General features: G+C 40.4%; 1 protein-coding gene across 2 annotated transcripts in view; it reads right to left on the bottom strand.

Moving 5' to 3' along the window:
• Window positions 1-12,433: 12,433 nt before the first annotated feature.
• Window positions 12,434-27,049, bottom strand: part of anln (anillin, actin binding protein) — a 61,806-nt gene continuing 47,190 nt past the window's right edge. For both annotated transcript variants that reach the window (XM_078427192.1, XM_078427201.1), the window contains 7 exons: window positions 22,754-22,789; window positions 21,436-21,457; window positions 20,185-20,297; window positions 19,151-19,237; window positions 15,863-15,970; window positions 14,236-14,408; window positions 12,434-13,856 (listed from right to left, as the gene is read on the bottom strand). In XM_078427192.1, coding sequence (XP_078283318.1) covers window positions 13,712-13,856; window positions 14,236-14,408; window positions 15,863-15,970; window positions 19,151-19,237; window positions 20,185-20,297; window positions 21,436-21,457; window positions 22,754-22,789 — 684 coding nt within the window. In that variant the 3' untranslated portion in view covers window positions 12,434-13,711. The remainder of the gene's footprint in view (window positions 13,857-14,235; window positions 14,409-15,862; window positions 15,971-19,150; window positions 19,238-20,184; window positions 20,298-21,435; window positions 21,458-22,753; window positions 22,790-27,049) is intronic.

Genomic DNA, 27,049 nt, shown 5'->3' with positions numbered 1-27,049 from the left:
ACGTCGTCTGTCCATTCCTTCCACAGATGCTGCCCGACCCGCTGAGTTCCTCCGGCAGTTTGATTTTTGCTCAAAGTTTCAGCAGCTGCGGTCTCTTGCGTTGTCATGCATTTGAAAGTTCCCCAAACATATTCTAAATGCAGGCTGCTCCAAAATACAAGCTTAGCTCCATACTTCCAGTGTTAGTATGAATGATTGCCTGTTATGAAAATGGTGCCTTCATTTGTACATAGACCTCTTTTGGGTGCCCATGTGTTTATTAATGTGAGGCGTGTTAAAAACTTTGGCATTCAATGTAGGCATTAAGCATTCACAGAACAATGGATCAGGTTTTACGAGCAAACACTCAAAGCTCTTATAATTGAATTTAATAGGAATCTGAGGGGTAACATTTTCACACAAAGAGTGATGGGCGTATGGAACAAGCTGCCAGAGGGGGTAGTTGAGGCTGGGACTATCCCAATCTTTAAGAAATAGTTAGGCAGATACATGGATAGGACAAGTTTGGAGGGATATGGACCAAACGTAGGCAAGTGGGACAAGTGTGGCTGGGACATGTTTTCCCTTTCACCTTAAACCTATGTCCTCTGGTCCTCGATTCCCTTATTCTGGGCAAGAGCCTCTTTGCGTCTACCCAATCTATTCCTCTCATTTAATAGACAATAGGTGCAGGAGTAGGCCATTTGGCCCTTCGAGCCAGAATCGCCATTCACTGTGATGATGGCTGATCATCCACAATCAGTACCCCGTTCCTGCCTTTTCCCCATACCCCCTGACTCCGCTATCCTTAAGAGCTCTATCTAACTCTCTCTTGAAAGCATCCAGGGAATTGGCCTCCACTGCCTTCTGAGGCAGAGAGTTCCACAGCTTCACAAATCTCTGTTCTAAATGGCCTACCCCTTATTAGTTGCCAAATATTGGAAACAAGTGATAAAAGGAACTTTTGCAATCTGCAAAACCATTTGGTTTTCCATTCTCGGGGTGCAATTCCCAGACTTATCATCAAAAATGTTGAACAATGATCACAATTATAAGCAGACAAAGTAAGCACTCAATGTTGGACAATGTACCAATTAAATGAATGCATATATCTTCCTGCTTTTAATTTTGAGATACAGTGCAGAAACGGGCCCTTCGGCCCACCAAGTCTGCACCGACCAGCAATCCCCGCACACCAGCACTATCCTATGCATACTGGAGATAATTTTACAATTTTATCAAGCCAATTAACCTACATACCTGTACGTCTTTGGAGTGTAGGAGGAAACTGAAGATCTCGGACAAAAACCCATAGGGAGAACGTACAAACTCCGTACAGACAGCACCCGTAGTCGGGATCGAACCCGGGTCTCCGGCGCTGCAAGCGCTGTAAGGCGGCAACTCTACCGCTGCACCACCAAGTCTAAATGATAGGAAAAGCTCTTTTCTTATGGGTCAACTACAAAGCAAAAAGACACGAGTACTGTTATTCAATAAAATGATGGATTTTGTTTGTTATGAATGGGAGCAAAGATGATGAAGAAAACAGCTTTTCAAATGGGCTCCTATTGATTTCCTTCTCGAGTGTACACTGCTGGTTGCTAGACAATATATCAAAGAAAAGGATCAAACTGGAGTAATAAAGGACAGGCAGGAAACATGTTCCCAATGTTGGGGGAGTCCAGAACAAGGGGCCACAGTTTAAGAATAAGGGGTAGGCCATTTAGAACGGAGATGAGGAAGAACTTTTTCAGTCAGAGAGTGGTGAAGGTGTGGAATTCTCTGCCTCAGAAGGCAGTGGAGGCCAGTTCGTTGGATGCTTTCAAGAGAGAGCTGGATAGAGCTCTTAAGGATAGCGGAGTGAGGGGGTATGGGGAGAAGGCAGGAACGGGGTACTGATTGAGAGTGATCAGCCATGATCGCATTGAATGGCGGTGCTGGCTGGAAGGGCTGAATGGCCTACTCCTGCACCTATTGTCTATTGTCTATTGACAGTAATACAAAATATAATATCCAGACACAGGCTTCTCATATTCAACAAAATCTATTAGATTTCATGCAAAAGGTATAATAAATCCTATATTCTTAAAAAAAAATAGTTTCTTGTTATCCACAAACTCTGCAAATCACTTACAGCCAACACATATGCACAGATGGAAGGATGAATGAAATTATAGCTCCCTCATTAACTTTAAATAGTTGGGGAAATCTCGTAAAGAGCGGCTATGTTTCATTCCTCCAGAACATAAAACAGTACAGCACAGGAAGAGGCCAAACATGATGCCAAGATATACTCTTATCTACCTGCACGTGATCCATATTTCTCCATTCCCTGCATATCAGTGCTAAATGGTAGGACTGAGATGAGGAAAAACTTTTTCACCCAGAGAGTTGTGAATCCGTGGAATTCTCTGCCGCAAAAGGCGGTGGAGGCCAATTCACTGGGTCCTTTCAAGAGAGAGTTAGATTTAGGTCTTAGGGCTAACGGAATCAAGGGGTAATGGGAGAAAGCAAGAACAAGGTACTGATTTTGGATGATCAGCCATGATCATATTGAATATGATCTGGCTCGAAGGGCCGAATGGCCTACTCCTGCACCTATTTTCCATGTTTCCATGTTCTATGTTCATATCCAAAAGCCTCACATGCCACTATTGGCTATTTTTTAATTTCGTTGTACTCGTTGCAATGACAATAAATGAATATTATTATTATTATTATTATTATTATTATTATTATTATTATTATTATTATTGCATCGGCTGCCACCACCAACACATTGGCAACGCGTTCCACGCACTCACCACCCTCTGTATAAAAATCGTGTCCCACTTATCGTCTGTAAACTTTGCACTTCTGTCCTGAAAGCTGTAATAATAATAATAATAATAAACATTTATTTTATATAGCGCTTTTCCAAATGCTCAAAGACGCTTTACAAAAACAGCCAAGACATAAAAACAAACAGACAAACTATCCTGACGGAGAAGCGGCGAACAAAATAGCGCCAGCGTCCTCTCACGTCAGGGTCCGGCAGTAGACAATAAAGAACACAAGACACACAATTATAATTTTTTAAACACAAACAGCCATCACAGTGATTGCTCCAGGCACACCCTCACTGTGATGGAAGGCAAAGAAAAGTCTTATCTCCTCCTCATTCTTCTCCCGTGGTGCCACGAGGCGATCGAGGCTCCCGACTTTTGAAGCCCCCACCGGGCGATGGAAAGTCCCAGGGCCGAGCCGAGCAGGCCGATGAAGGTCCTGAGCCCCCACCGAGCGATGGAAAGTGCCGCGGCCAGGCCACGCAGGGCGATGAGGGGCCTGCGAGCGGGTCGATCAAACCTCGCGCTTCGGGGTGCCATCTAGTATTTGATATTTTCATCCTGGGAAGGAGGTTCTGGCTGTCTGTGCCTCTCATTGAACACAGGACAGTGCTGCACATGGCCTTCAGCCCACAATGTCTGTGCTGAATGCTTATCTGCCTACACATATCCATACGCCTCCATTCCCCACATATCCATGCGCATATCTAAATGCCTTTTAATTCTGAAAAATCTAAAACTCTTTTAAAGATAGCATGGTATTGTTGCTGCCTTACAGCGCCAGAGACCCGGGTTCGATCCTGGCCACGGGTGCTTATCAGTACAGAGTTTGTATATTCTCCCCGTGACCTGCGTGAGTTTATCTGGGGTCTCCGGTCTCCACCCACACTCCAGACATCGGCTTGTATAATCGTAAATTGTCCCTCGTGCGTGTAGGATAGCGTTAGTGTGCGGGGATCACTGGCCGACCTGGACTCAGGGGGCCGAAGGGCTTGTTTCCGCGCTGTATCTCTCAACCTAAACTAAATGCCTCAGAAGTCTCATAATTTTATAAACTTCTAAAGTTCTGGGAAATCTTCACCGAGAATCGCTCCCATTTTGCAGATACCTGGAACACACAACGCAAAATATCACAGAATGACGTCTAGTTCAGACAGTGGGTATTGGTTCCTTGGCAACTGATAAGTACTGGGAGAAAAGGGGTAAATTTAGCTTGATCATCTCATTGACTTTGACATTTGCATTGTTCTGTTAACTTCATACATTGGTGAGAGAGAAAACATAAATGCACTGTATCTGACAATGAGAGTAGCAAACAACTCCAGGGTGATATAGTGTTGGAAACTGACAGTGAATTAGCTTCAAGTGCAATACAACTAATTATAACTCATCAATTCTGAATAATTTCACACACCCTGGATATTGACCCTAATCACCCACACATTCTTGCTGCAGCCACTTTCTCGTGTGGACTCTGGATGTAGGTTTTAATTATACTGCAAATGTTAACTGACAGATCGTCACAATGAAAAGCTATCAAAGCGATCACTCAGTGCATGCAAGTGTCAAGGACATTAACGCACACGTGTTCCCGGTTATGGTCTGAAATATAGTGGAAGCACTTAGCTTATTAGTAAGCACCAAACCAAAAGGGTTCAAGAGTCCTGTTACTCATGGAATCCATTTCTAACAATTACCAGCGTTATCACTCATCATTGTCAGAAATGGATTGCACCTCAGCAATCTGCATAACGATCATTTCCACATGTGTAGGAAGGAACTGAAGATGCTGGATTAAGTCGAAGATAGATATGAAATAGATGCTGGAGTAACTCAGTGATAACTCAGCAACTTAATACTTCTCAGTTTTGTACAGGATGCCAATACAAAAATATCGTAGTAGAGGGCATAGCTTCAAGGTGAGAGGGGCAAAGTTTAAAGGAGATGTGCAGGCCAAGGATTTTTGGTGGTGGGTGCCTGGAAAGCATCGCCTTTAGGCACAAAAAGTTGGAGTAACTCAGCGGGACAGGCAGCATCTCTGGAGAGAAGGAATGGGTGACGTTTCGGGTCGAGACCCTTCTTCAGAGTCTCGAGCCGAAACGTCGCCCATTCCTTCTCTCCAAAGATGTTGCCTGTCCCGCTGAGTTACTCCAGTGTTTTATGTCTATCTTCGATCATTTCTACATGTTTGTGCACTGCAGATTGAGCATTAATGAACTGGCAGGAGGGATGGGGAATGAAACATGGTCCAAATACAATGTTGTTGATCGGAGGTGGCATCGTGGCACAGTGGCAGAGTTGCTCCCTTACAGCGCCCGAGACCCGGGTTCGATCCTGACTATGGGGAGTATACGGAATTTGTACGTTGTCCCTGTGACCACATGGGTTTTCTCCTGCTGCTCCGGTTCCCTCCCACATTCCAAAGATGTGCAGGTTTGTAGGTTGATTGGCTTCTGTAAAGTGTCCATAGTTTAGCTTAGTTTAGAGATACAGCGCGGAAGCAGGCCCTTTGGCCCACCGAGTCCACGCCGACCAGCGATCCCTGCAAATTAATTCTCTTTCCCCTCCCCAGTTCTCCCACTAGTATTCCTGTCTCCTACTACATCCTATCTTTGTCCCGCCCCCTCCCCTGACATCAGTCTGAAGAAGGTTCTCGACCTGAAACGTCACCCCCCCATTCCTTCTCTGCAGAGATGCTGCCTGACCCGCTGAATTACTCCAGCATTTTGTGTCTACCTTCGATTTAAACCAGCGTCTCATTTTCTTTCCCGCAAATTAACACTATCCTACACACACTGGGGACAATTTACACAGACACCAAGCCAATTAACATACATACCTGTACGTCTTTGGAGTATGGGAGGAAACCGAAGATCTCGGAGAAAAACCCACGCTGTCACGGGGGGAACGTACAAACTCCGTACAGACAAGCACCCATAGTCAGGATCGAACCCGGACTCCTAGACCCAGGAGTTTTGATGGGATTATGGTGGTGTAGACAGAGTTATAGTCAATATACAAGTCTAAATTAAGTGCCCTTGCTGTTTAGGTGTTTCAGAGATGAGTTTCGGGTATGGGGAATGGCATCTGCTGGGGGCCAACCTGCTGTGGACCTGTTGCACACTACCTTACTTCACTTTTCTTTGGCACAAGATGCTCCTTCTAAGCTAGTCCACATTTGCCTCACACCCCTCTGAACCTTTCGTAGAGGAAACAGGCCCTTCAGCCCAACTTGCCCACACCGGCCAATATGTCCCAGCTACACTAGTCCCATTTGCCTACATTTGGTCCATATCCCTCCAAAACCTGTCCTATCCATATACCTGCCTAACTGTTTCTTAAATGTTGGGATAGTCCCAGCCTCAACTACCTCCTCTGGCAGCTTGTTCCATTCACGCACCACCCTCTGAGTGAGAAAAAAATTGCCCATCAGCAGCCCAGTAAATTTTGCCCCTCACCCTAAACCTCTGTCCTCTGGTCTTTGGTTCCCTTACCCTGAGTAAAAGATTATGTGCATTCACCGTATCTATTCACCTCATCATAAGATCATAAGAGATAGGAGTAGAATTAGGCAACTCAGCCCATCAAATCTACTCCGCCATTCAATCATGGCTGATCTATCTCTCCCTCCTCACCCCATTCTCCTGCCTTCTCCCCATAACCTCTGACACCCGTACTAATCAAGAATCTTTCTATCTCTGCCTTAAATATATCCACTGACTTTGCATCCACAACCTTCCCTAGCAAAGAATTCCACAGATTTACCACCCTCTGACTAAAGCAATTCCTCCTCACCTCCTTCCTAAAAAAACATCCTTTAATTCTGAAGCCATGACCTTTCGTCCTGGACTCTCACACTAGTGGAAACATTCTCTCCACATCCACTCTATCCAAGCCTTTCACTATTCTGTACATTTCAATGAGGTTCCCCTTCATTCTTCTAAACTCCAGAGAGTACAGGCCCAGTGCCGTCAAATGTTCATCATTTGTTAACCTGTTCATTCCTGGAATCATTCTTGTAAACCTCCTCTGGACCCTCTCCAGAGCCAGTACATCCTTCCTCAGATATGGTGCCCAAAATTGCTCACAATATTCCAAATGCGGCCTTACCAGCGCCTTATAGAGCCTCAGCATTACATCCATTTTTGTATATAAGCCCTCTCGAACAAAATGCTCGCATTGCGTTTGCTTTCTTGATTACCGATTCGACTTGCAGATTAACTTTTTGAGAATCCTGCACTAGCATGCCCAAGTCCCAATGCACTTCCAATTTCTGGATTCACTCCCCATTTAGAAAATACTAGACCAAGTGGACCCGTTGGGCCCAAACCTCTCCTGCATTGGTACAGCACCCTGTCCTCTCCCCCTCCCCTCAACCCCCCCCCTCTCCCCCTCCCCCCTTCCTTCCAAACTTTAAAATGTGAATAACATTAAAAATATAAGACCGATTTCAATAAAACCACTTGCATTATCACTAAAATGACAATGGTGAGTAAGGTGGGCCTAAAATTGTCGCGCTATCGTGTACTGTTTTGGCTGAAGTTCAGTCACAAACAAGATAACAAACGAGAGTTTTAGTATATAGATTCTACGCCTTTATTCCTAATACCAAAATGTATTACTCCACACTTTGCTACACTCATGATGTTATAGAGTTTGATAAGATCACTGCTCAACCTCCTGCATGTAAAGTAAAAAAAGCTCTAACATGCCCAAACTTTTCCTATAGCTCAGGCTGTCTGTCATGTCCTGACAGCATTTTTGTATACAGCAACACTCTTTCCAGATTAATGACATAAATTAATGATTTAACAGTCAAACATTTAGGACCCTGTAGCCAGTAATTGTGTAACGATCCTGCTTCAAAGTGATTTCCTGTTGTAATGTGTAGATGCTGGGTCCGGGATGTTTCTATCTGGAGAGAAAGACTGAAAATTCTGAAAGAAACTGGGCAGTAAATGGTCGCTTGGATTCTCTGAACATCTTTCAAAGGACATCCATTTAGCGTGGGCACAAAAAAACGGAGTCACTCTTCGTCAGCCCTGTTGTAACTGCCAGGTAATTTAGTTCATCTGGAGCATCTACTTTGTTTGACAGCTGGGACGAGAGAAAACAATTATCTGATTTAACTCCCATCCATATCTTTTCTGGGAGGCACTCCCAGAATGCTAATGTACTTTAGCATGCACATTAATCTGTCCAAGATCATCTGACTAAACACTCAAGGTATTGTTGCAATTATCCTGAGAAAGGATAATGAAAAATGCTGTAAATAGACTAGAAATGGCAACGACCGCTGGCATTAACAAATCTGCTCTTGTGTTTAGTTCTTTCGTGTCAACGGTCTACTTCATAGTGTAATTATTTTTTGTAGAGCTCAAATGTAATTATCTATAACAACTAGCAGATCTGTATCAGAGCTGGCAGCTCTCATACTTAATCACGTGTAAAGCCAGGTACAGGAGAATAGAAAAGGGCGAGGGTAAAATTCCACAGCTTGAGTGGAACAACTGCAAGAGGTTGCAAACTCTTTTGTTTTCTGTTGGTTCCTGGAAACTAGGCAGTATATTTCTGGACTTACCTAGATGAGACAGAGACCCTTCTCCCCCGTAAAACATTTACACTACATGAACTCCTTGCTTGTAGCATGGAGGAATAAGATCTTTACCTTTATTGCCCATTTCATGGGCTGACGGGTTTAGTAACCATGCAAGAAGAACACTGAAAGATGGATTTCACTTACAATTTTCCTTTACTAGTTATTCATTTATTACAGCTTAGCATTGTCAAAATAGGCAGTAGAATTGAGCAGATATTGTGCATGGTATAATCATTTGCAATTTAAGATACACTTCCCAAGTCTCTTTAAACTCACTCCATGCCTTGATTTGATGCCTTGCACAAAAAAAGATCAGTGTTAAATAGTGGAACGCAATTAGACACATACAATACGATAGAACTTTATTTATCCCAGGAGGAAAATTGATCTGCCAAGTCATAAAAATTAAAGCGACGAGTGGAAGCCATGAAATTAAAATGATGAGTGGAAAGGATTGAGGATGTGCAAAGATTGGGGAGTCAGTCTCAGTCTACTCCATGATAGAAGAGGGAGGAGTTGTACAGTTTGACAGCCACAGGGAAGAAGGATCTCCTGTGGCGTTCTGTCCTGCTTCTTGTTGGAACCAGTCTGTTGCTGAAGGTACTCCTGAGGTTGACCAGTGTGTCATGGAGGGGGTGAGCTGTATTGTCCAGGATGCTCGGCAGTTTGAGGAGCATCCTCCCCTCCAAGACCACTTCCCATGAATCCAACTCCGCCCCCAGGACAGAGCCAGCCTTCCTGATGTTTGTTAATTCTATTAGCTCCCTGCTGCCCCAGCACACGGCAGCGTCGGATTCATTGCGTTGGCTACATTGCTCACGCGATCAGTGCTAGCATCCAGAAGCTGACGTTCTATTCAAAACTCTCTCATAGGATTACCAATGGAGAGGGAAAGCAAAGATGTACTTACTCTAAGCTTCTTTGGAGAAGTGCAACATCACGTTTGATACCTGGGAACCTCTGGCCCAAGACTGTTTAAAGTGGACCAGCATTGGGGGATGTATAGTACCCTTAAGGTGATGCTCTGGAACCCCAAAGAACTTCCAAGTACAGAATACCAATCAGCAAAGTAAAATTGCAGTTAATTAAGTTAGGATTCCACAGAAAGTCTTTAAAACATTTGGCCCTCCTTTCTAAACTGCCTTTCATTATTTTCTATGACAACTGGCATTTACATCAAATTATTATTGTCTTGTTATTCTTTCCCATTTTATCATCTGTGCGAACAAACTAAATTTATTGTTGTGACTAACTGGGCACTTTGTGCCTGCAATTTTTTTCACAAATAAATATGGACAGCTGTCAATTAGAAAGGACTGCAGCCTTGTTCTTTACACCTCTGAAGCAGTCAAACATTTCAGAATAAACAAAGAGAAATCTTTGTGTGGGAAGGAACTGCAGAAGCTGGTTTAAATCGAAGAGACACACAAAAAGCTGGAGCAACTCAGCCAGTGGGTCAGGCAGCATCTCTGGAGAAAAGGAATAGGGGACGTTTCAGGTTAAGACCCTTCTCCAGAATCAGAATATAAATCTTTAATATTGTTATACAAGAAACAGGAGGGGTGGACCATCTCAAAAATTACCCACTTACTGGACCGTCCGTCACTTCCAAGCCTAGAAGAGCTCACAGTTCCCGCATTTGCCCCTTTAGCCACTCAAGAAAACTAGAATGGAAGCACGTGATTCTTGATTCAGTGGCAGTGGTTTAGATCAAGAAGGGATCAAGTTAAATTTTACTTGTTGAGCTGTTTGTTGGCATGTTTGTCTCCATTGCAATGTGGATTATACCTGCAAAAAAATGGCAAAGGGGAAAGTGATGAAAAAACAATGGTGAGCTGAATGATCTGTATTATCACTCAAGCTTGTGCTGTCATTCAAAACAGCGGCTGATCCAGTGCTTCAAATCCACTTTCCCACCTAATCTCCATTTAGAAGGGATAATTCAGACTTGAACCTCAAATCAAAAATTTCAGCAGCTGGAACATGTTGCTGGAGAATTTGTATTTTTGGTGAAATACAAGTGATGAAAGGATCTTTGAAAAATTACATGTACAACAGATGGAGTTGAGTACCTGAATTGAGTTGAGTGACTGAACGATACAGCCTGGAAACAGGCCCTCTGTTCCACGGAGTCCACACCGAGGATCGATGACCCGTTCACACTATTTCTGTTATCCCACTTTCGCATCCATTCCCGACACACTAGGGGGCAATTTACAGAGGCCAATTAACCTACAAATGCCTACATGCATGCAATGTGGGGGGAAGCCAATGCACCCAGATGAGACCCATGGGGGTCACAGAGCAAATGTGCAAACACACAGATAGCATTAGGTCAGGATTGAATCCAGGCCACTGGCACCGTGAGGCGGCATCTATATCAGCTGCGCCACTGTATTGCCCCTAGTTAGGATGGTGCAAATAAATAGGCTGCAGTCTGGATCGGTTGAGGTCAGTTATTTTCTAATTGACAGCTGCCCACATTTATTTGTGCAAATAAACAGCAGACTCAAATTAACCAGTTAGTAACAATGAGAAATGTGTGGGTTTTTTTTGCACTGAAGATAAAATTGGAAATTACAAGGCAATAATCATTTAAGGATGCAAATGCCAGTTACCATAGAAAATAATTAATGAAAGGAAGCTTATAAAAGAGATTGTTTCATAAGGATTAGCAGTGGAATCCTAACAATTAATTTTAATTCCAAAATTGTAACCAGCATCAAAATAGAATTTATATAGAAAGGAAATAATGAATGCAAAGAAGGAGACCAGGGGATAAAAATGAAATATAACTCAATCCTTAGGCAATTCAACAAAAAAAATCTGTAAATTTCCCCCATCATAACATTTGGCTTAGACCAAGTTTTCCCCTATCTATTTTCCTATCAAAAGCCCTTTCCACCTGTAATTCACTCAAGAATATCTTGATGACAACAGCCCTAAGTTTGCAGGTTCTAATCGGTTTTCTCTTGTCCCAATGTCAAAGGGAGAAAAAAAAACCCACGTTTGATATGAAGACTTAGGAACAACAGGGAAAATAGCTATTTATCCAAGTCCAGTTTATACATTTCTAGAAAACTGTTGGGATGGAACAGCAGAATGCAGTGCAAATTGAACATGTGCTAATAAAGTATGGAGAGACAAAATCATTCCATGACTCACAAGGAGTGTGGTACTTTAGGAACCATGTAGCAAATGCTGAGATAGATCTACATTATGTTTTATTAGATTTGTTTAACCAACTATCAGAAATTTGAACTCCTGATATATTTTAATTTACAGCAGTGACTGTATTTCAAAACTACCTCATTGTCAAAACCTTTCGAAGATCCTTAGATTTCAAATGGCACAATCATGTGCAAGTCCACCCCCCCCCCCCCAATGATCATGTCTAATGCACTAATTACATTTGTCTACATGTCAACAAATATTAAAAAAATAAACCATTAGCACTGCTGTACATGATCTACTATTAGCAATCATGCTGTTGTTAACTAATCACAGCAATTAGGCTTCATCAATTTATCTCGAACCGAGACATGATGCAAAAGTCGACCCAAAAAGATTTGACACTCACTTCACTGCAGCATAAGAGACCATTTAACCCATTGAAACCGTGCCAGCTCTGAGCAAATTTATCTATCCCATTCTCTGTTATTTTCCTGTCATTTATTCTCTCACACATGCCCATTAACCCTCTCTTGATTTTGCCTCCACAGGTAATTTGGAGGTGCCAATTAAGCTCCCAATCTTTGGTATGTGGGAAGAAACCAGAATACCCAGAAGAAACCCATAATAACAGAGAAGTTGTAAACTTCTCAGACAACAGGCGGCTAGAATCAAACCCAGTCACTGGGCCAGGTGCTACCAACAGTCCCTTTCTAATTCAATGTAATTGTCCTCCCTAAAGTGCTTCAAATTGCTTATTTCTGTAAGTTTTGTTGTTGAAGTTCAATCAGTGCATGAACATATCACCTTTGAGATGGTTTCCATTTTGAAGCAGTTTATATTAGACAATGTGCATAAGAATGTTTTATAATAATACATTAAAAGGAGCCAAAATAAAAATAGCAGTTAAAGAGACAAGATGACAAGAGAACCAAGATCGAGGACAATATGTAGAACATACATTTTTCCATTTAATACAAGTTAGTGTGTAGTTAGTTATTTGGCACGTGTTTAAAGCTGGAAAAAAATTGGACAAAAACTATGTGAACAATCTTCAAACATTCTATGATGGCATCACACATTTGGGTTCAAAATCTTTTTATGCCAGTTATCACAGCATAATCAAAAATTATCCAACTTAAAATTCTTCCAACTGCAGTTCACATTAAAGTACAAAATAGCTTAAATGTAGGTAGAAAAAAAAATCAGACATGGACATACATATCTAAAAAAATTTGATTAAAAGAATCAACAATGATACGCAAAACGAATTATACAATTGTTGACATTTAATCAACGATCCCAATAACGTCTGTATTATTCCTTTCCGTTTGAATCATATTAAAGTGTTTTGTTTTTTTTGCTCAAGTTAAATGTCATTGCCTGCAAGCATCAAGCAGGTAATATATAGCAGCATAATCAGAAATACATTTGAAATTATTGCATAGTGTGTTCTGGTACCTCCAGTGCATCAAATGGCAGTTTACACAAACATATGTTCGTAAATTTCAACCTGGCATTTTCTCAAATCAACTCATGTACCAGGACAACAACTTTAGAAGACTCGATAACTGCACAGATAGACTTTGTGTAAACTTTGCTAGCTCTTGGATGGACTAATGAGTGGGGAAGTTCCCCATGGTGGAGGGGTTGCGGCAAGACCTATATTAACCCTTAAAAATAAGCATTGGCTGATGGAGAGCAGCAACACAAATTAATAATCTATACATATTTTATACATATCTCCACTTATCCACAAATAGTTGCTATATGCAATTTCTTAAAAGTAATCTCAAATCTAAACTGTACAAGCAAAATCCCACACATGAAAAGGCTTTTCTGCAGGTATAATGTTTTTAAAGGGGCTTGAGGCATCTTTTCAATCATGAAAGAACAACTTCAAGGCAGTGCTGATTTTCATAAAACATTGGATAATTCATTTTCCAAAATGGTTTACCATGTTCCCCCTTTCACCCAAAGTTGCTGCTGGACTAATCTGTATACCTTTGCTTAAAAACATTTACGCCAGAAAACATATTTGTCAGTGCCCTGACTGCTTAGTAATACAAAGTGTCATTACATATTTGCACTTGATCAATACTCATTCTAGGATGAGATAAATTGTAAATAAATCTGGTTAATAATGGTCTCCAATCTGCTTTAACAGGATATGAGGCGAGTAGCAGGCATCTGGTTGCCAGGTTCGTAGATCAACCAGAACTCTATTCAGCTTTTGCATCCAGAGATTGCGTTCATCCTTGGTATCAGCAGACAGCCAGTTTCTGGAACGGGTGGAAAATTGGTAAAATTGCTTCAAATATAAAAAACACACATTGTACAGATTGAATTTAAATTACTCATTTAAATTATAATAATTTTAAGCTTTGTCCTCAGTTCTAGTTGGCATTCAAATTACTCTGCACACAGGCAATCTTATTCTCTGCAGACTACAATGCCCTTCAATTTTTGAAAGGGTTTCTCCCCAAACATCCCTTCATCTTAATAAATATTTTAATTAGGCCACCACTCAATTTGTAAAGTCAAAAAGTAAACAAGTTTTGTCAACATGTCCTCAGAAACCCGAGTATCCATTCTGATAATGTAATGTATAGAGTAAATGTTTCAAGACAATGTCATAAAGAGATTGATTCTATTACTCACTTGGTGACACAGAGGGTGTTCTTGCATTGACTAACAAGCGTCTCCCGGTCATCTTCTCGCTGAGGTCTAACAGTGACGAGTTCAAATGTATGGGGTCGAGCACAGAACTCACGGTTAGCAGGATCTATTTTTCTGCTAGTACAATTAGCCAAGTTTATACGGCCAAGTGGATGCTGCAAGTAAATAAAGTGCCATTTTATCATACTGACTCTCATACGTTAATGTTAAATAAAACTTAAAATGAAATCCATAAGTGCAAAAAAGATTTTGTACATCACTAAATTTAAGACACTTCTATGCACTTGTAATTTTTTGCCAATCTAAATTTGTGATGATTTCCATTAATTTCACTTATTACATACCAGATTACTCAAATCTTACAAAACTCCATAAATGGACCTTCACTTAAAGAAGTTAATGCTTTAAAGTGGAACTTAGAAGTCAATAAACAATTCATGCAGCCACACAACTTGATAATTTTTGAAAAGTGAAACAGGACTTGGTAGCCTGGAATGAAAAATTGGTGGGTAAATCATTAAATAACCAATGGGAGCTTTCAAGAACAGTGCTCATTGCTGCAAGGAAGGAAAGAGGCAGCAAAGACTAGAGGTCCCATACAATTAAATCTATTGAGAGTAAAAGATATAAAGAAAAGCCTTTTAACAAATAACTGGCTTCTATTAAGAAATCAAAGTAGAGCAGAGCCGATGTTCGTCAACAGTCCAGTTCTTTAACCAAGTTGGCAGAGTTTATAATCTGGACTAGTATCAAACCTCTGAAATGGGGCTTCAGCACCAAATGTTATGAGCAATGAGAATAGACCATTGAGATTCCTCTGCCATTTAAAACAATTATGATTGATTTGTGAATGACTGGATGACAGATAAACAACTTGTAAATGGATAAGCAGCTACTGATGCTGGATGCTTTGGAAAAGCTACTGATGATGGATGTTTTCTAATAGAAAAGGCATGGAAGCAGCGATAACATGCTATTTTGTATGAAAAATAGATCACACCAGCAATTTTGTTTTAGATGAAAAATGCTACTGGTATTAATGGGGAGCCGAAAAAATAATGAAAGGTGCATCTGGTAATTGAATCAGATGAACAATTTTTCTCTGCTCCCAGGATATAACACCACAAAAAGATTACCGATGAGACGCTTCAATTTTACAATAAAAAAACTATTAAGACTCACTGTTTCTATGTACTGTTTAACAAGAGCACCTTCTCTACAATTTCAAATACAGAGATTGTTAGTGGTGGCTAAGCATTCATTGCTTTGTGCTTTTAAGAGGTGCATAATAAGGTTATAAGTGATATGAGCAGAATTAGGCTATTCATTCATGGCTGATCTATCTCTTCCTCCTAACATTCTCCTGGCTTCTCCCCATAATGCCTGACCCCCCGTACTAATCAAGAATCTAACTCTGCCCTAAAAATATCCATCGACTTGGCCCCCACAGTTTTCTGTGTCAAAGAATTCCAGTTTCACCACCCTCTGACTAAAGAATGTAAGAAAACCTTAAAAATAATAATTGCATGCAGAGATGGCTTCAAGCTGAAAAGCATTAAGTTTCACTTCAGCTGACCATTTCTGTAGCAATTGCTTCTGCACTACAAACCTTGGATTTTTCATCATCTGGATAGGTCCAATAGGAGATGCAATTCCCCGATAAGACACACCAACGTCGATGCCATGCTCCAAAACCACTAACATCATCAAACATGGTCTGCAAGGAGAGAAATCCATTGAGTTGCATCAGGAGAATTAAGAACCTTATCACTACCCATGAGATATTGCATAAGCAGATAAATATTTGTGATTTTGTCTGGACCAAAGTGTCTACTCCTTTCATTGCATTGCACATTTTGCAATTAATATGCTTTATATTTTACCAGATAAATCTTTCCAGAATTTTTTACTAATGCACCTTCTAAAGAAATAGACACTTTAGTTTAGAAATACAGCGCGGAAACGGGTCCTTCCCCCAACAGAGAAAACAGCTGGAAGAGGGGTGGGGGTTTCAAAGCCAGGTAAGTGATAGGCTGCCTGGGTTTTGGCTTGGCAGATGGCTGAACAAAGGCCAGAGATGAAGTAGGCATGAGATAAGGAGAAGAGGCATAAAATGTGAAGTCGGGGAAAGAATATTCATGGACGTAGAAAGGGAGAAATGGGTGCACAACTAGGTGGAGCACATGGAAGAGAAGGGAAAAAAGGGAGAGAGGGTGTTTGGAGGTTAGTTACCTAAAATTGGAGATTTCAATGTTCTATCCTTGGGTTGTAAGCTACCAGAGTGCTGTTCCCCCAGTTTGCATATGGCTTCACACTGGTAATGAAGGATGTCCAGGACAGAAAGGTTGGTATGGGAAGGGGAGTTTAAATGTCTTGTAACCAGGAGATCCCACAGGGCTTGGAGGTCCAGAACCTTTCTGTCAAGGTTCTGGACTTTCATGTATGAGCATGCGGCTGTTTAGCTGCCGAGGCTCCCAAGGCCTGAGAACTAGCAGTCCAGAGGTTAAATCTATTTCCAGAATTAATGAAGACATACAGTTTTATAACAATAATTAAACATGCAGTCTGGCACCCAAAATCACTTGTTTCATTAAATTGCTATAGATTTAGGTTTACAATTTGAATTTCCACATCGTAATAGACCCACAACCTACTGGTTTTGAGAGCTTAAATCAAACCCAAAACAAAATCTTTCAACAATTTATTTTTGACACGCACATGGATAATCCAATCTTTTAAAATTATGTGCAGATTGGGGTACTCTCTTTGTATCAAGTTTTTATATTGGACAGAGGTAACCATGATGCGATTTAAATATTGGAAAAAACTTCAATACCACTTCTCAAAAGCAGACAGCAAAAGCTGTGACATCGCTATGGGGAAGCTGTGGGGAATAAAGGATTCTGTTGGTTGCTCTAAAAGAGACAATATTGAAAATAGTTGAGATTACTCTTTGATTCAGAGGAAAAGATTTGCCCATTGGAAATATCATATCAATTTAATTCCAGAATATATACCAAGTTTGATAAAAATGTCACTAGCTGGTGCTATTGGATTTTTACAACACAAACAACTTTTGATAAATATCTGAATATCAATGAAGCACTCCAGTGCATGATAAAATCCATGATAGTCATTAGAGTAATACTCCTACAAATAAAAATGCTGGAGTAACCCAGTGGGGCAGGCAGCATCTATGGAGAGAAGGAATGGGTGACGTTTCGGGTCTGAAGAAGGGGCTCGTTCTTAAACTTCCTTCTCTCCCGAGATGCTGCCTGTCCCGCTGAGTTAGTCCAGCTTTGTGTCTATCTTCAGTGTAAACCAGCATCTGCAGTCCCTTCCAACACACACCTACAAATCAGATAGCTTTGGAAAAACATCAAACATCTGAGAACAGATATCTAAATAGGGAGAGCTATCAACAAATCAGTTACACACTGCAATTATACATATATCATAAATGATAGTTAATGTCCTAGGCTTCCCCATCACAATATCTGGGAGTGCTCTATGCCACAGGGATGACATATCTGCCAGAGACAGAAGCATATGGATAAACAACCAAGGAGTGCCTTGGTGCATGTTGAGACAAAATCCATTCTTAACAAAAAATTCCATGGTATTCATCTCAAAAGAAAACAGAGTTGGATCATGTATTTGACACTGCTGCAGTTGTGAATACTTCAGTTATAGTTTTTTGTTGGGATAGGTCGGGTCCCACCTATGGATGCAGATGCTGGCTAGAGAGGGAGAAGCTGGATTCCACTTACATGGACTAACAGGCTGAATGTACTTTTTCTGCATCAGAGTATATGGCATGGAAACAATCCATTCAGCCTAGCTCATCCATGCCGACCAAGATGTCCCATCTAAGCTCGTCCCAATTTGCCCACTTTTAGCCCATTTCACTCAAAACCTTTCTTATCCCAGTCTGTCTCAACTACCCCCTCTGACAGCTCTTCCATATACCCATCACCCTCTGAATGAAAAATTGCCCCTCCATGTTCCTATTAAAGTTTGCCCCTGTCACTTTGAAGCTATGTCTTCTTTGTTTATGATTCCCCTGCCTTGTGTAAAGAACTGCACATTCACCCTATCTATTCCTCCAATGATTTTATGCTACTTAATTTTGCTCTATCTATTGTACTTGAGTTTGAACGGACTGTGTCTATGTATGGTATATCTGATCTGCTGCATAGCATACAAAACAAAAGGTTTGCATTTTTGGTACATGTGACAATAATAAGCCCAAACCTATACCTCTATAAGATCACCCCTTAGTCTCCTGCACTTCAATTAATAAATTCCTAGCCTACCCAATCCCTCCCTATAGGTCCTGAGAATCCTGGCAACATCCACAAAAATCTTCTCTCTGCTCTATCTATTTTAATTATATTTAAGACACTAATGTTGGGGGGGAAACAACGGTGGTGCAGCAGTAGAGTTGCTGTCATACAGCGGCAGAAACCTGGGTTTGAACCTGACTACGGGTGCTGTCTGTACGGAGTTTGTATGTTCTCCCTATGTCCCTGTGGGTTTTCTCTGGGAGCTCCAGTTTCCTCCTACATTCCAAAGATTTGTAGATTAATTGGCTTCGGTAAAAATTGTAAATTGTCCCTCTTGTAGAATAGTGTTAGTGTACGTTGATCAGTGGTTGGCATGGACGTGGTGGGCCTAAGGACCAGTTTCCACGCTGTATCTCTAAACTAAAAACTAAACAGGGTTTTAACCATTTGATGGTTGTAACCATTTTTGTAATTTTGTGATAATCTGGGGATGTGGGAAATGCCATCTGAATTTAATCTTGTTCATTCTTTCTTTTCAAGTGAATCCTTTGTACTTTCGCAGAGACTTGTTAAAGAAAGTAACTTAACGTGACAACCAAAGAAAATCGTACCAAAAATCCACGCTCTTCAATCATGGATCCAACCTGGCACTGCAGTTTTACACAAATGTGACCTTCAAGTGGAGACAAGAAAGGAACCTGCAAAAGTAGTTGTAATAAAGTGCTTAAGTACACGCTAAGATACAACGCATCATTTTATTGAAGCACTTACATCATAGGACCTGCAGTACATTACACCTCCGAGCTGCTACATCTACTTCCTGACGTAGGCGAGTTCTTAATATTATAAAGCACATACTAGGCGGGACTACTGCTAACAAGCACTACGATTGGCTAGCATGCAATAGCCCATCTACATCTCTTTGTTACTCAAATGTAATATTAGAGAACAAATTCCTATTTAAGTCACCTGCTCCAAATACTAAAAACGTGCACCAAAACTCATTTTTTGATGAAGCACATTATAATAGCATGAAACATAACAAGCAGTGGAAAATTACACCATTGATTAAACAAACAGAGCCATGAAGCATGTTAAATCAGCAGAAAAAAAATACCACTGTCCAGTATTGGTATTAAAATAAAGACAATAAAGCTTTTACATTAAGAATATTTCCCTGAAAATTGCATAGATCAAAGTTGGCAGCATCAGTGCGCCAAAACAATTATCCAATTATTTTATAATTAAATGTGTTTTATTATAGTCACCTTTTTCAAGTTATGAGTTTCACTTCAACATACCTCATAAAATATAACTCACAGACAAGCTCTGCATGATTGGAAGAAGGATTGGCCAAAAATAAACTTGGTCGCATTGGTAACCAAACAATATTAAAATCTCAGGACATGTTTTTGAAATGTAAACACATTTTCTTGATCAAGATAATTTCTCAACTCAACATTCAACTCAAAATTAAACACACAAAAGATTGAATGATTGCAGATTAAATAACGGCTCCTTTATGACTGCAGTGACAAATGAAATGAAAAGTGAAATGTGACAGCACATTTTAAAGACGCTTCCACTGCTAAAAATGTAGTCTAAAACAGACCGCAATCTATTTTTAGGATTCCAATATACAAACCTTTGTCAGTTGGAATTTAGAATTTCCCACAGAAGAGAGAGCGAACTTGTAGGATCCGACCATGCTGAAGTTACTGGTGCGCACTGCATTGGGTCCTCCAGGACTTGCCAAAGCTACATATGAAAACAATATTTTTTGAGGAAAATTGCTAACAGACAGCCTCAAAGATCTACCTGTGAAGGAAATCAGCATGGAATGACTGTGCTTAGGAGCAGGAAGATGCACCTCAATAGCATTGAAAAAATATATATATAAAAATAAAATGAAAATTTAAATTAAAAATAAGAAAGAAAAATAGAAATATAAAATCTCCCTTTTGATCATCTCGCTCTTGATTAGCCGCATCACACATGGATATCCTCAACAAAGCTAGCAGGTTCAAGGCCTACTTTAGATTGCTGCCTCAAGGGGACTAGATAAAATTAGATAGGGTCGGGACCCTTCTTCAGAATGTACAAAGTGGAAGTCTGTGAAAGGCATTGAGAGCTGAATATACAAGAAAGTCTGGAAAAGAGTAGGAATGAAGTTGGATTGGAAATAAGGAAAGCAAAGATTTATTTGAAAATACTGGCAGTAATATTAAAGAAAATGTTTTACAGCGTTTTTTAACTACAATTTTCTAACCCTCCCCGACTGCAGTACTACCACATGATTGGAGGACTGCTAACATTGTACCTCTTTATAAAAAAAAAAAGGAATAAACCAAACAATTACAGACCAATTACATTACATTGGCGGCCAGAATAAAGCTTTTTTCATGTTTCAGTTACCCAGAGAGTGGATATCCCTGGAAAACTATTGACAGGCATTCCGGGATAAAGTCAAATTGAATATATTTATACTCAACTGAAGCAACTGTGGTCCTTCAGGATGCTGACTGGACTCCCAACATTAATTTATTTTCAATGCTTTCTGTCTTTTAAACTGCCCTTACAAGACACCAGTATATTGCAACCAAAATGTAATGTTTTCTAATTTTATTTAATAAAATGTGTAATAATTGAAGGCATTATTCCATGAGTCCAAATACACATGCATTAGTTCCTCTTATTTATTCTGGAAGCAAAAACTTAAGCAGATTTATCACAGTATCTTTCTCATAATCCTTTGCTGACTGCCCATTCTCAATATTATTTCAAAAGTTCTCCACTACGATTTCCTCAATAATGTATTCTAGCACTTTTCCAATGCTATTGTCATTATTCCCAAGAGACAAACCCCCACTTATATTTTAAACTGCGTGTAACCTACCTGGTGTGTGCAAGTTGGTCTTCTGTTTGGAAAGAAGGAAGTCATTGTTAAAGTGGTAATAAAATACACACACAAGAATAAAAAGCACAGCAAATTGTATTTAGCATTAGGTTGTTTGTTTTGAAGAAAATTTCCAAAAATCATCATCATCTTTGGGAATTATTGAAGAACACCAGAATAAACAAGAACTCAATTCACTGATCTTTCTATTGCTCTTGAACAATTTTGGATGAAAACCTGGCAAGGAATTACAGGTATGTTTCTCCTAGTGTACGTTTTCATCAATTACTTTAAAATGTCCCTTTGAAAAATCTACAATGACAACATTATATCATGGTCCTCATCTGATGTTTTATTTTGATTAAAGGCCATGATTTATTCTGTATTACAGAGGGACTTCCACTATACTCTGTTGATCAGAAAGAAAACAGAAAACGTTTCACTAGACATGAATTCACAAGTCCATAACAAACAATCCACAAGATATAATGAAGTATGAAACATCAAGGCTTAATTGAGGGATCACCTGGTGACTGTCCCTTTGACTCACTTTACTGTATTAATAATTCTATGACTTTATTAAGAAAAATTCTAGATATACAGGCAATATTTGTCTTTCCAACAATTTCACCAGCATAATTAGAGAACGACATGTTTATTTAAAATCACATGGCTGCTGGTCACAATTTACCCGCAAAATAATACTGCCATAAATTTCTGTTTGAGATCCTGACAATAGACAATAGGTGCAGGAGTAGGCCATTCAGCCCTTCGAGCCAGCACCGCCATTCAATGCGATCATGGCTGATCACTCTCAATCAGTACCCCGTTCCTGCCTTCTCCCCATACCCCCTCACTCCGCTATCCTTAAGAGCTCTATCCAGCTCTCTCTTGAAAGCATCCAACGAATTGGCCTCCACTGCCTTCTGAGGCAGAGAATTCCACACCTTCACCACTCTCTGACTGAAAAAGTTCTTCCTCATCTCCGTTCTAAATGGCCTACCCCTTATTCTTAAACTGTGGCCCCTGGTTCTGGACTCCCCCAACATTGGGAACATGTTTCCTGCCTCTAATGTGTCCAATCCCCTAATTATCTTATATGTTTCAATAAGATCCCCCCTCATCCTTCTAAATTTATCTGCTGAGGTGATTTGTAAATCTACATTCCATTATTTATCTTTAATTAATCTTTAAGACAAATTCAGTCATAACTTTATGCCATTTCTTTTCTTTGTTTGGTAGAGTTGTAAGAATTTAATGCCAGCTAATTTATCCCAACTATATTTTATTTATTCCCATACAGTCACGTTACACTTACTGTAATTGAAGTCAATAGCCTCTTTGGAGTAATGGCCTAAGAAAGAAAATAATCATTTAGTTACTGAATGAAGTAATGTTGAGATTAAAATTGCTCTCCTGGTTTTTGCATGCAACTCAAACATCACCAGATGTGTGAAAAACAACATGAACACTTCTGTTAGTTTGAATTAGTTAAAAAGTTATTATTTTTGTTTCTCCACAGAGGATCGGGGAAAGCAAGTTCCTTTTTAAAAAATATTTCAATGAGAGATGAAATAACAAACCTGTACACACTAGCATAGTCATTATCCATACAGAGATGTGTGGATAATTTATTCAGAGAATTAAATCTGCTAAGTGAAACTGCCAGCCAACTAGGAACCCAGGAAAAAGATGTTGGAGGGTGGGAAGTCTTAACTATTACAAGAATACTAACACTACCTTTTGTTTTTCACTTACAACATTTTCCAGAAAGCTACTTTTATTATTGCAAATGTTTAATAATTACCTGCTTTGGCTCCCTTTTCTGTACAGACCTTACAGGCTGAAGGGACAACTAATGCCTAGCTGACTGTTGCTTAGAGAGACGAACATTTGTGAATGGAAAGTTACTATAGAGTGTTCGGAGGGATAAGATATACATGCATGTAGATAGACAAGAGCAGATTAAGGATAGTCAGCACGATTTTGTGGGAGATCGTATTTCACAAGTCTGATTTAGTTTTTTGAAGTGATGAGGGCAGAGCTATAGGCATTGTATTTATGGATTTTAGCAAGGCATTTGATACGGTTCTGCACGGTAGACTGCTCTGGAAGGTTAGATCGCATGGAAGGAAACAGCAGGTGATGGTGGAAGGTTGTTTTGTGGACTGGAGGCCTTGCCTCAGGGTAAGGTGCTTGGCCCATTATTGTTTGTCATCTACATCATTGATTTGGGATGAAAATGTACAAGTCATGATTAGGAAGTCTAATGGAGTTTAATACAGATTAGTGCGAGGTATTGCATTTTGGTAAATCTAACCAGGGCAGGACTGACACAGTGAATGGCAGGGCTGTCGATACATTGGCCTTCATCAGAGTAATGAGTATAGAAGTTGAGAGGTCATGTTGCAGTTGTACAAGACATTGGTAAGGCTACCTTTGGTGTATTGTGTTCAGTTCTGGTCACCCTGTTATAGAAAAGATATTGTTAAACTGAAAAGGGTGCAGAGAAAATTTACAAGGATGTTACCAGGACTCGAGGACCTGAGCTGCAGGGAGAGGTTGAGTAGGCTAGGACTTTATTCCTGGGAGTGCCGGAGGATGAGGGGTGATCTTATAGAAATGTATAAGATCACGAGAGGACTAGTTAGGGTAATCGGATTAATTAGTTGCCGTGGCGCAGCGGTAAAGTTGCTGCCTCACAGCGCCAGAGACCCGGGTTCAATTCTTACTACGGGTGCTGTCTGTATGGAGTTTGTATGTTCTCCCCATGACCGCATGGGTTTCTCTAGTTTCCTCCTACACTCCAACACATACAAACTCCACACAGACAGCACCTAAGTAAAGATTGAACCCGGGGCTCTGGTGCTGCGAGGCAGTAGTTCTACCTGCTGTGTCATTGTGCCGCCCAGTGACTGGTTAAAGCCACTTATTCCTTTCTGTTCCGGCATTATTTAATTTTAACAAAAGTGAACAAGCAATGAAAAACAATAATGCAAGTATCAAGTATTAATTCAGCGTTTAATTGATACTTCCAATGAAAATATAGAGCCAGTTTTGCTACTTGATGTGGATTATAATGGGGCCAAAAAACACACAGATTAGCAATCATCAACATTATCTTAACTATTATTCTGCAATGATTTGTCTGGTATGACAAAAGGTTAATTTACAAGATGGATAAATTAATTCAGGGTATATTGACTTTTGCATGATTGAATTAAAATAGTAGTACAGGAATCGTCTGAGGTTCTCAATCTTTTTCATGCCATTCATAGAAACAAAAAATAAGTGCACGAGTAGGCCATTCGGCCCCGAGCCAGCACCACCATTCAATATGATCATGGCTGATCATCTAAAATCAGTACCCCATTCCTGCTTTTTCCCCATATCCCTTGATTCCATTGGCCCTAAGAGCTAAATCTAACTGCCTCCAATGAATTGGCCTCCACTGCCTTCTGTGGCAGAGAATTCCACAGATTCGCAACTCACCGTGAGAAAAAGTTTTTCCTCATCTCAGTCCGAAATGGTCTACCCCCTTATTCTTAAACAGTGACCCCTGGTTCTGGACTTCCCCAACATGGGCATCTAGCCTGTCCAATCCCTTAAGAATTTTATATGTTTCTCTCAGATCCCCTCTCATCCTTCTAAACTCCAGTGAATACAAGCCCAGTCGACCTATTCTTTCATTATATGTCAGTCCTGCCATCCCGGGAATTAACCTCGTGAACCTACGCTGCACTCCCTCAATAGCACAATATCCTTCCTCAAATTAGGACACCAAAACTGCACACAATACTCCAGGTGCGGACTCACCAGGGCCCTGTACAACTGCAGTAGGACCTCCTTGCTCCTAAACTCAAATCCTCTCGCCATGAAGGCCAACATGCCATTAGCTTTCTTCACTGCCTGCTGTACCTGCATGCTTACTTTCAGTGACTGATATACAAGAACACCCAGGTCTCATTGCACCTCCCATTTTCCTAATCTGACACCATTCAGATAATAATCTGCCTTCCTGTTCTTGCCACCAAAGGGATAACCTCACATTTATCCACATTACACTGCAGGTCACCCTGCAGCCTCATAGCATCCTCCTCACAGCTCATACTGCCACCCTGCAAACTTGGAGATGTTACATTTAAATCCCTCGTCTAAATCGTTACTGTATATTGTAAATAACCGAGGTCCCAGCACTGAGCCTTGCGGCACCCCACTAGTCACTGCCTGCCATTCTGAAAAATTCCTACCCTTTGCTTCCTGTATGACAACCAGTTCTCTATCCATGTCAATACCCCACCCCCAATACCATATGCTCTAATTTTGCACACTAATCTCTTGTGTGGGATCTTGTCAAAGGATTTTGAAAGTCCAGATACATCACATCCATTGGCTCTCCCTTATCCATTCTACTTGTTACATCCTCAAAAAATTCCAGATTAGTCAAGCATAATTTCCCCTTCATAAATCCATGCTGACTTTGACCAATCCTGTCACAGCCTTCCAAATGCACTGCTATTACATCTTTAATAATCAACTCAAGCATCTTCCCCACTACCGACGTACGGCTGTCTTACAATTCCCTGTTTTCTCACTCCCTCCTTTCAGATCATCATACCCTGGGGATTTATCTTCCTTCAGTCCCAACAGTTTACCGAACATCATTTCCTGACCAATGTGGATTCCCTTCAGTTCCTTCCTCCCACTAGACCTTCGATACCCACTGCTTAATTTAAAAAAGGTACTATTTCCCAAATTTCCATTCCCAAATTCTACAGTCAAGTGGCTTCTGCATCTTGTTCTTACCCAGCTGTTTATCCATCCCAGCATTCCCTGGATCAAAGCCGGGTCTCTGGCGCTGTAAGACAGCAACTCTACCTCTGCCCCACCATAACCAATTTATGAGATTACATAGTGATTTTATACAACTCCCAATGACAGCCACAGCTTGGATACTTAAACCAAAAGTCTTCTACTCATTATCCTTAAGCCACTGGCACCTCCCCGACAATCGTTATATTCAATCTATTAGTATCAGTGTCTACTACACCTTTACAAAATATCTAACATTACAATATTTGACAAACACACATGGTACAACTGCTGGCCAAACTAGATCTCCATCAAAAGGGAGGAAAAATATTAACTCCAACTTGTATGCGAACTTCTATCTCGAAGTGAAAGCACCAATGCTGCAATATTTAACATTTAGAGTTACAAAATGAACTTTAAATACAGATCTTAAAGGAAAGGGAATTGGAAAAGCAAGTTCAGCACATAAATCCAGTGTGTGTACTAAGCAGTCAAAGATATTTACTATTGATGGTGGATAAATGCAAAGTACACTGATTTGATAAGGGAACTCAAGGTAAAAGAGCCATTAGGAGGCAGTGATCATAATATAAGTTTTAATCTACAAATTGAGAGGGAGAAGGGAAAATCAGAAGTGTCAGTATTACAGTATAGCAAAGGGGATTACAGCGGCATGAGGCAGGAGCTGGCCAGATTTGACTGGAAGGAGACCCTAGCAGGGAAGACGGTGGAACAGCAATGGCAGGTATTCCTGGGAATAATGCAGAAGTTGCAGGATCAATTCATCCCAAAGAGGAGGAAA

This window comes from Rhinoraja longicauda, chromosome 2, assembly GCF_053455715.1.
Source record: "Rhinoraja longicauda isolate Sanriku21f chromosome 2, sRhiLon1.1, whole genome shotgun sequence".
Taxonomy (NCBI): Eukaryota; Metazoa; Chordata; class Chondrichthyes; order Rajiformes; family Arhynchobatidae; genus Rhinoraja; species Rhinoraja longicauda.
Note: the sequence above shows the minus strand (reverse complement) of the source record. Positions and strands in the feature narration are given on the sequence as shown.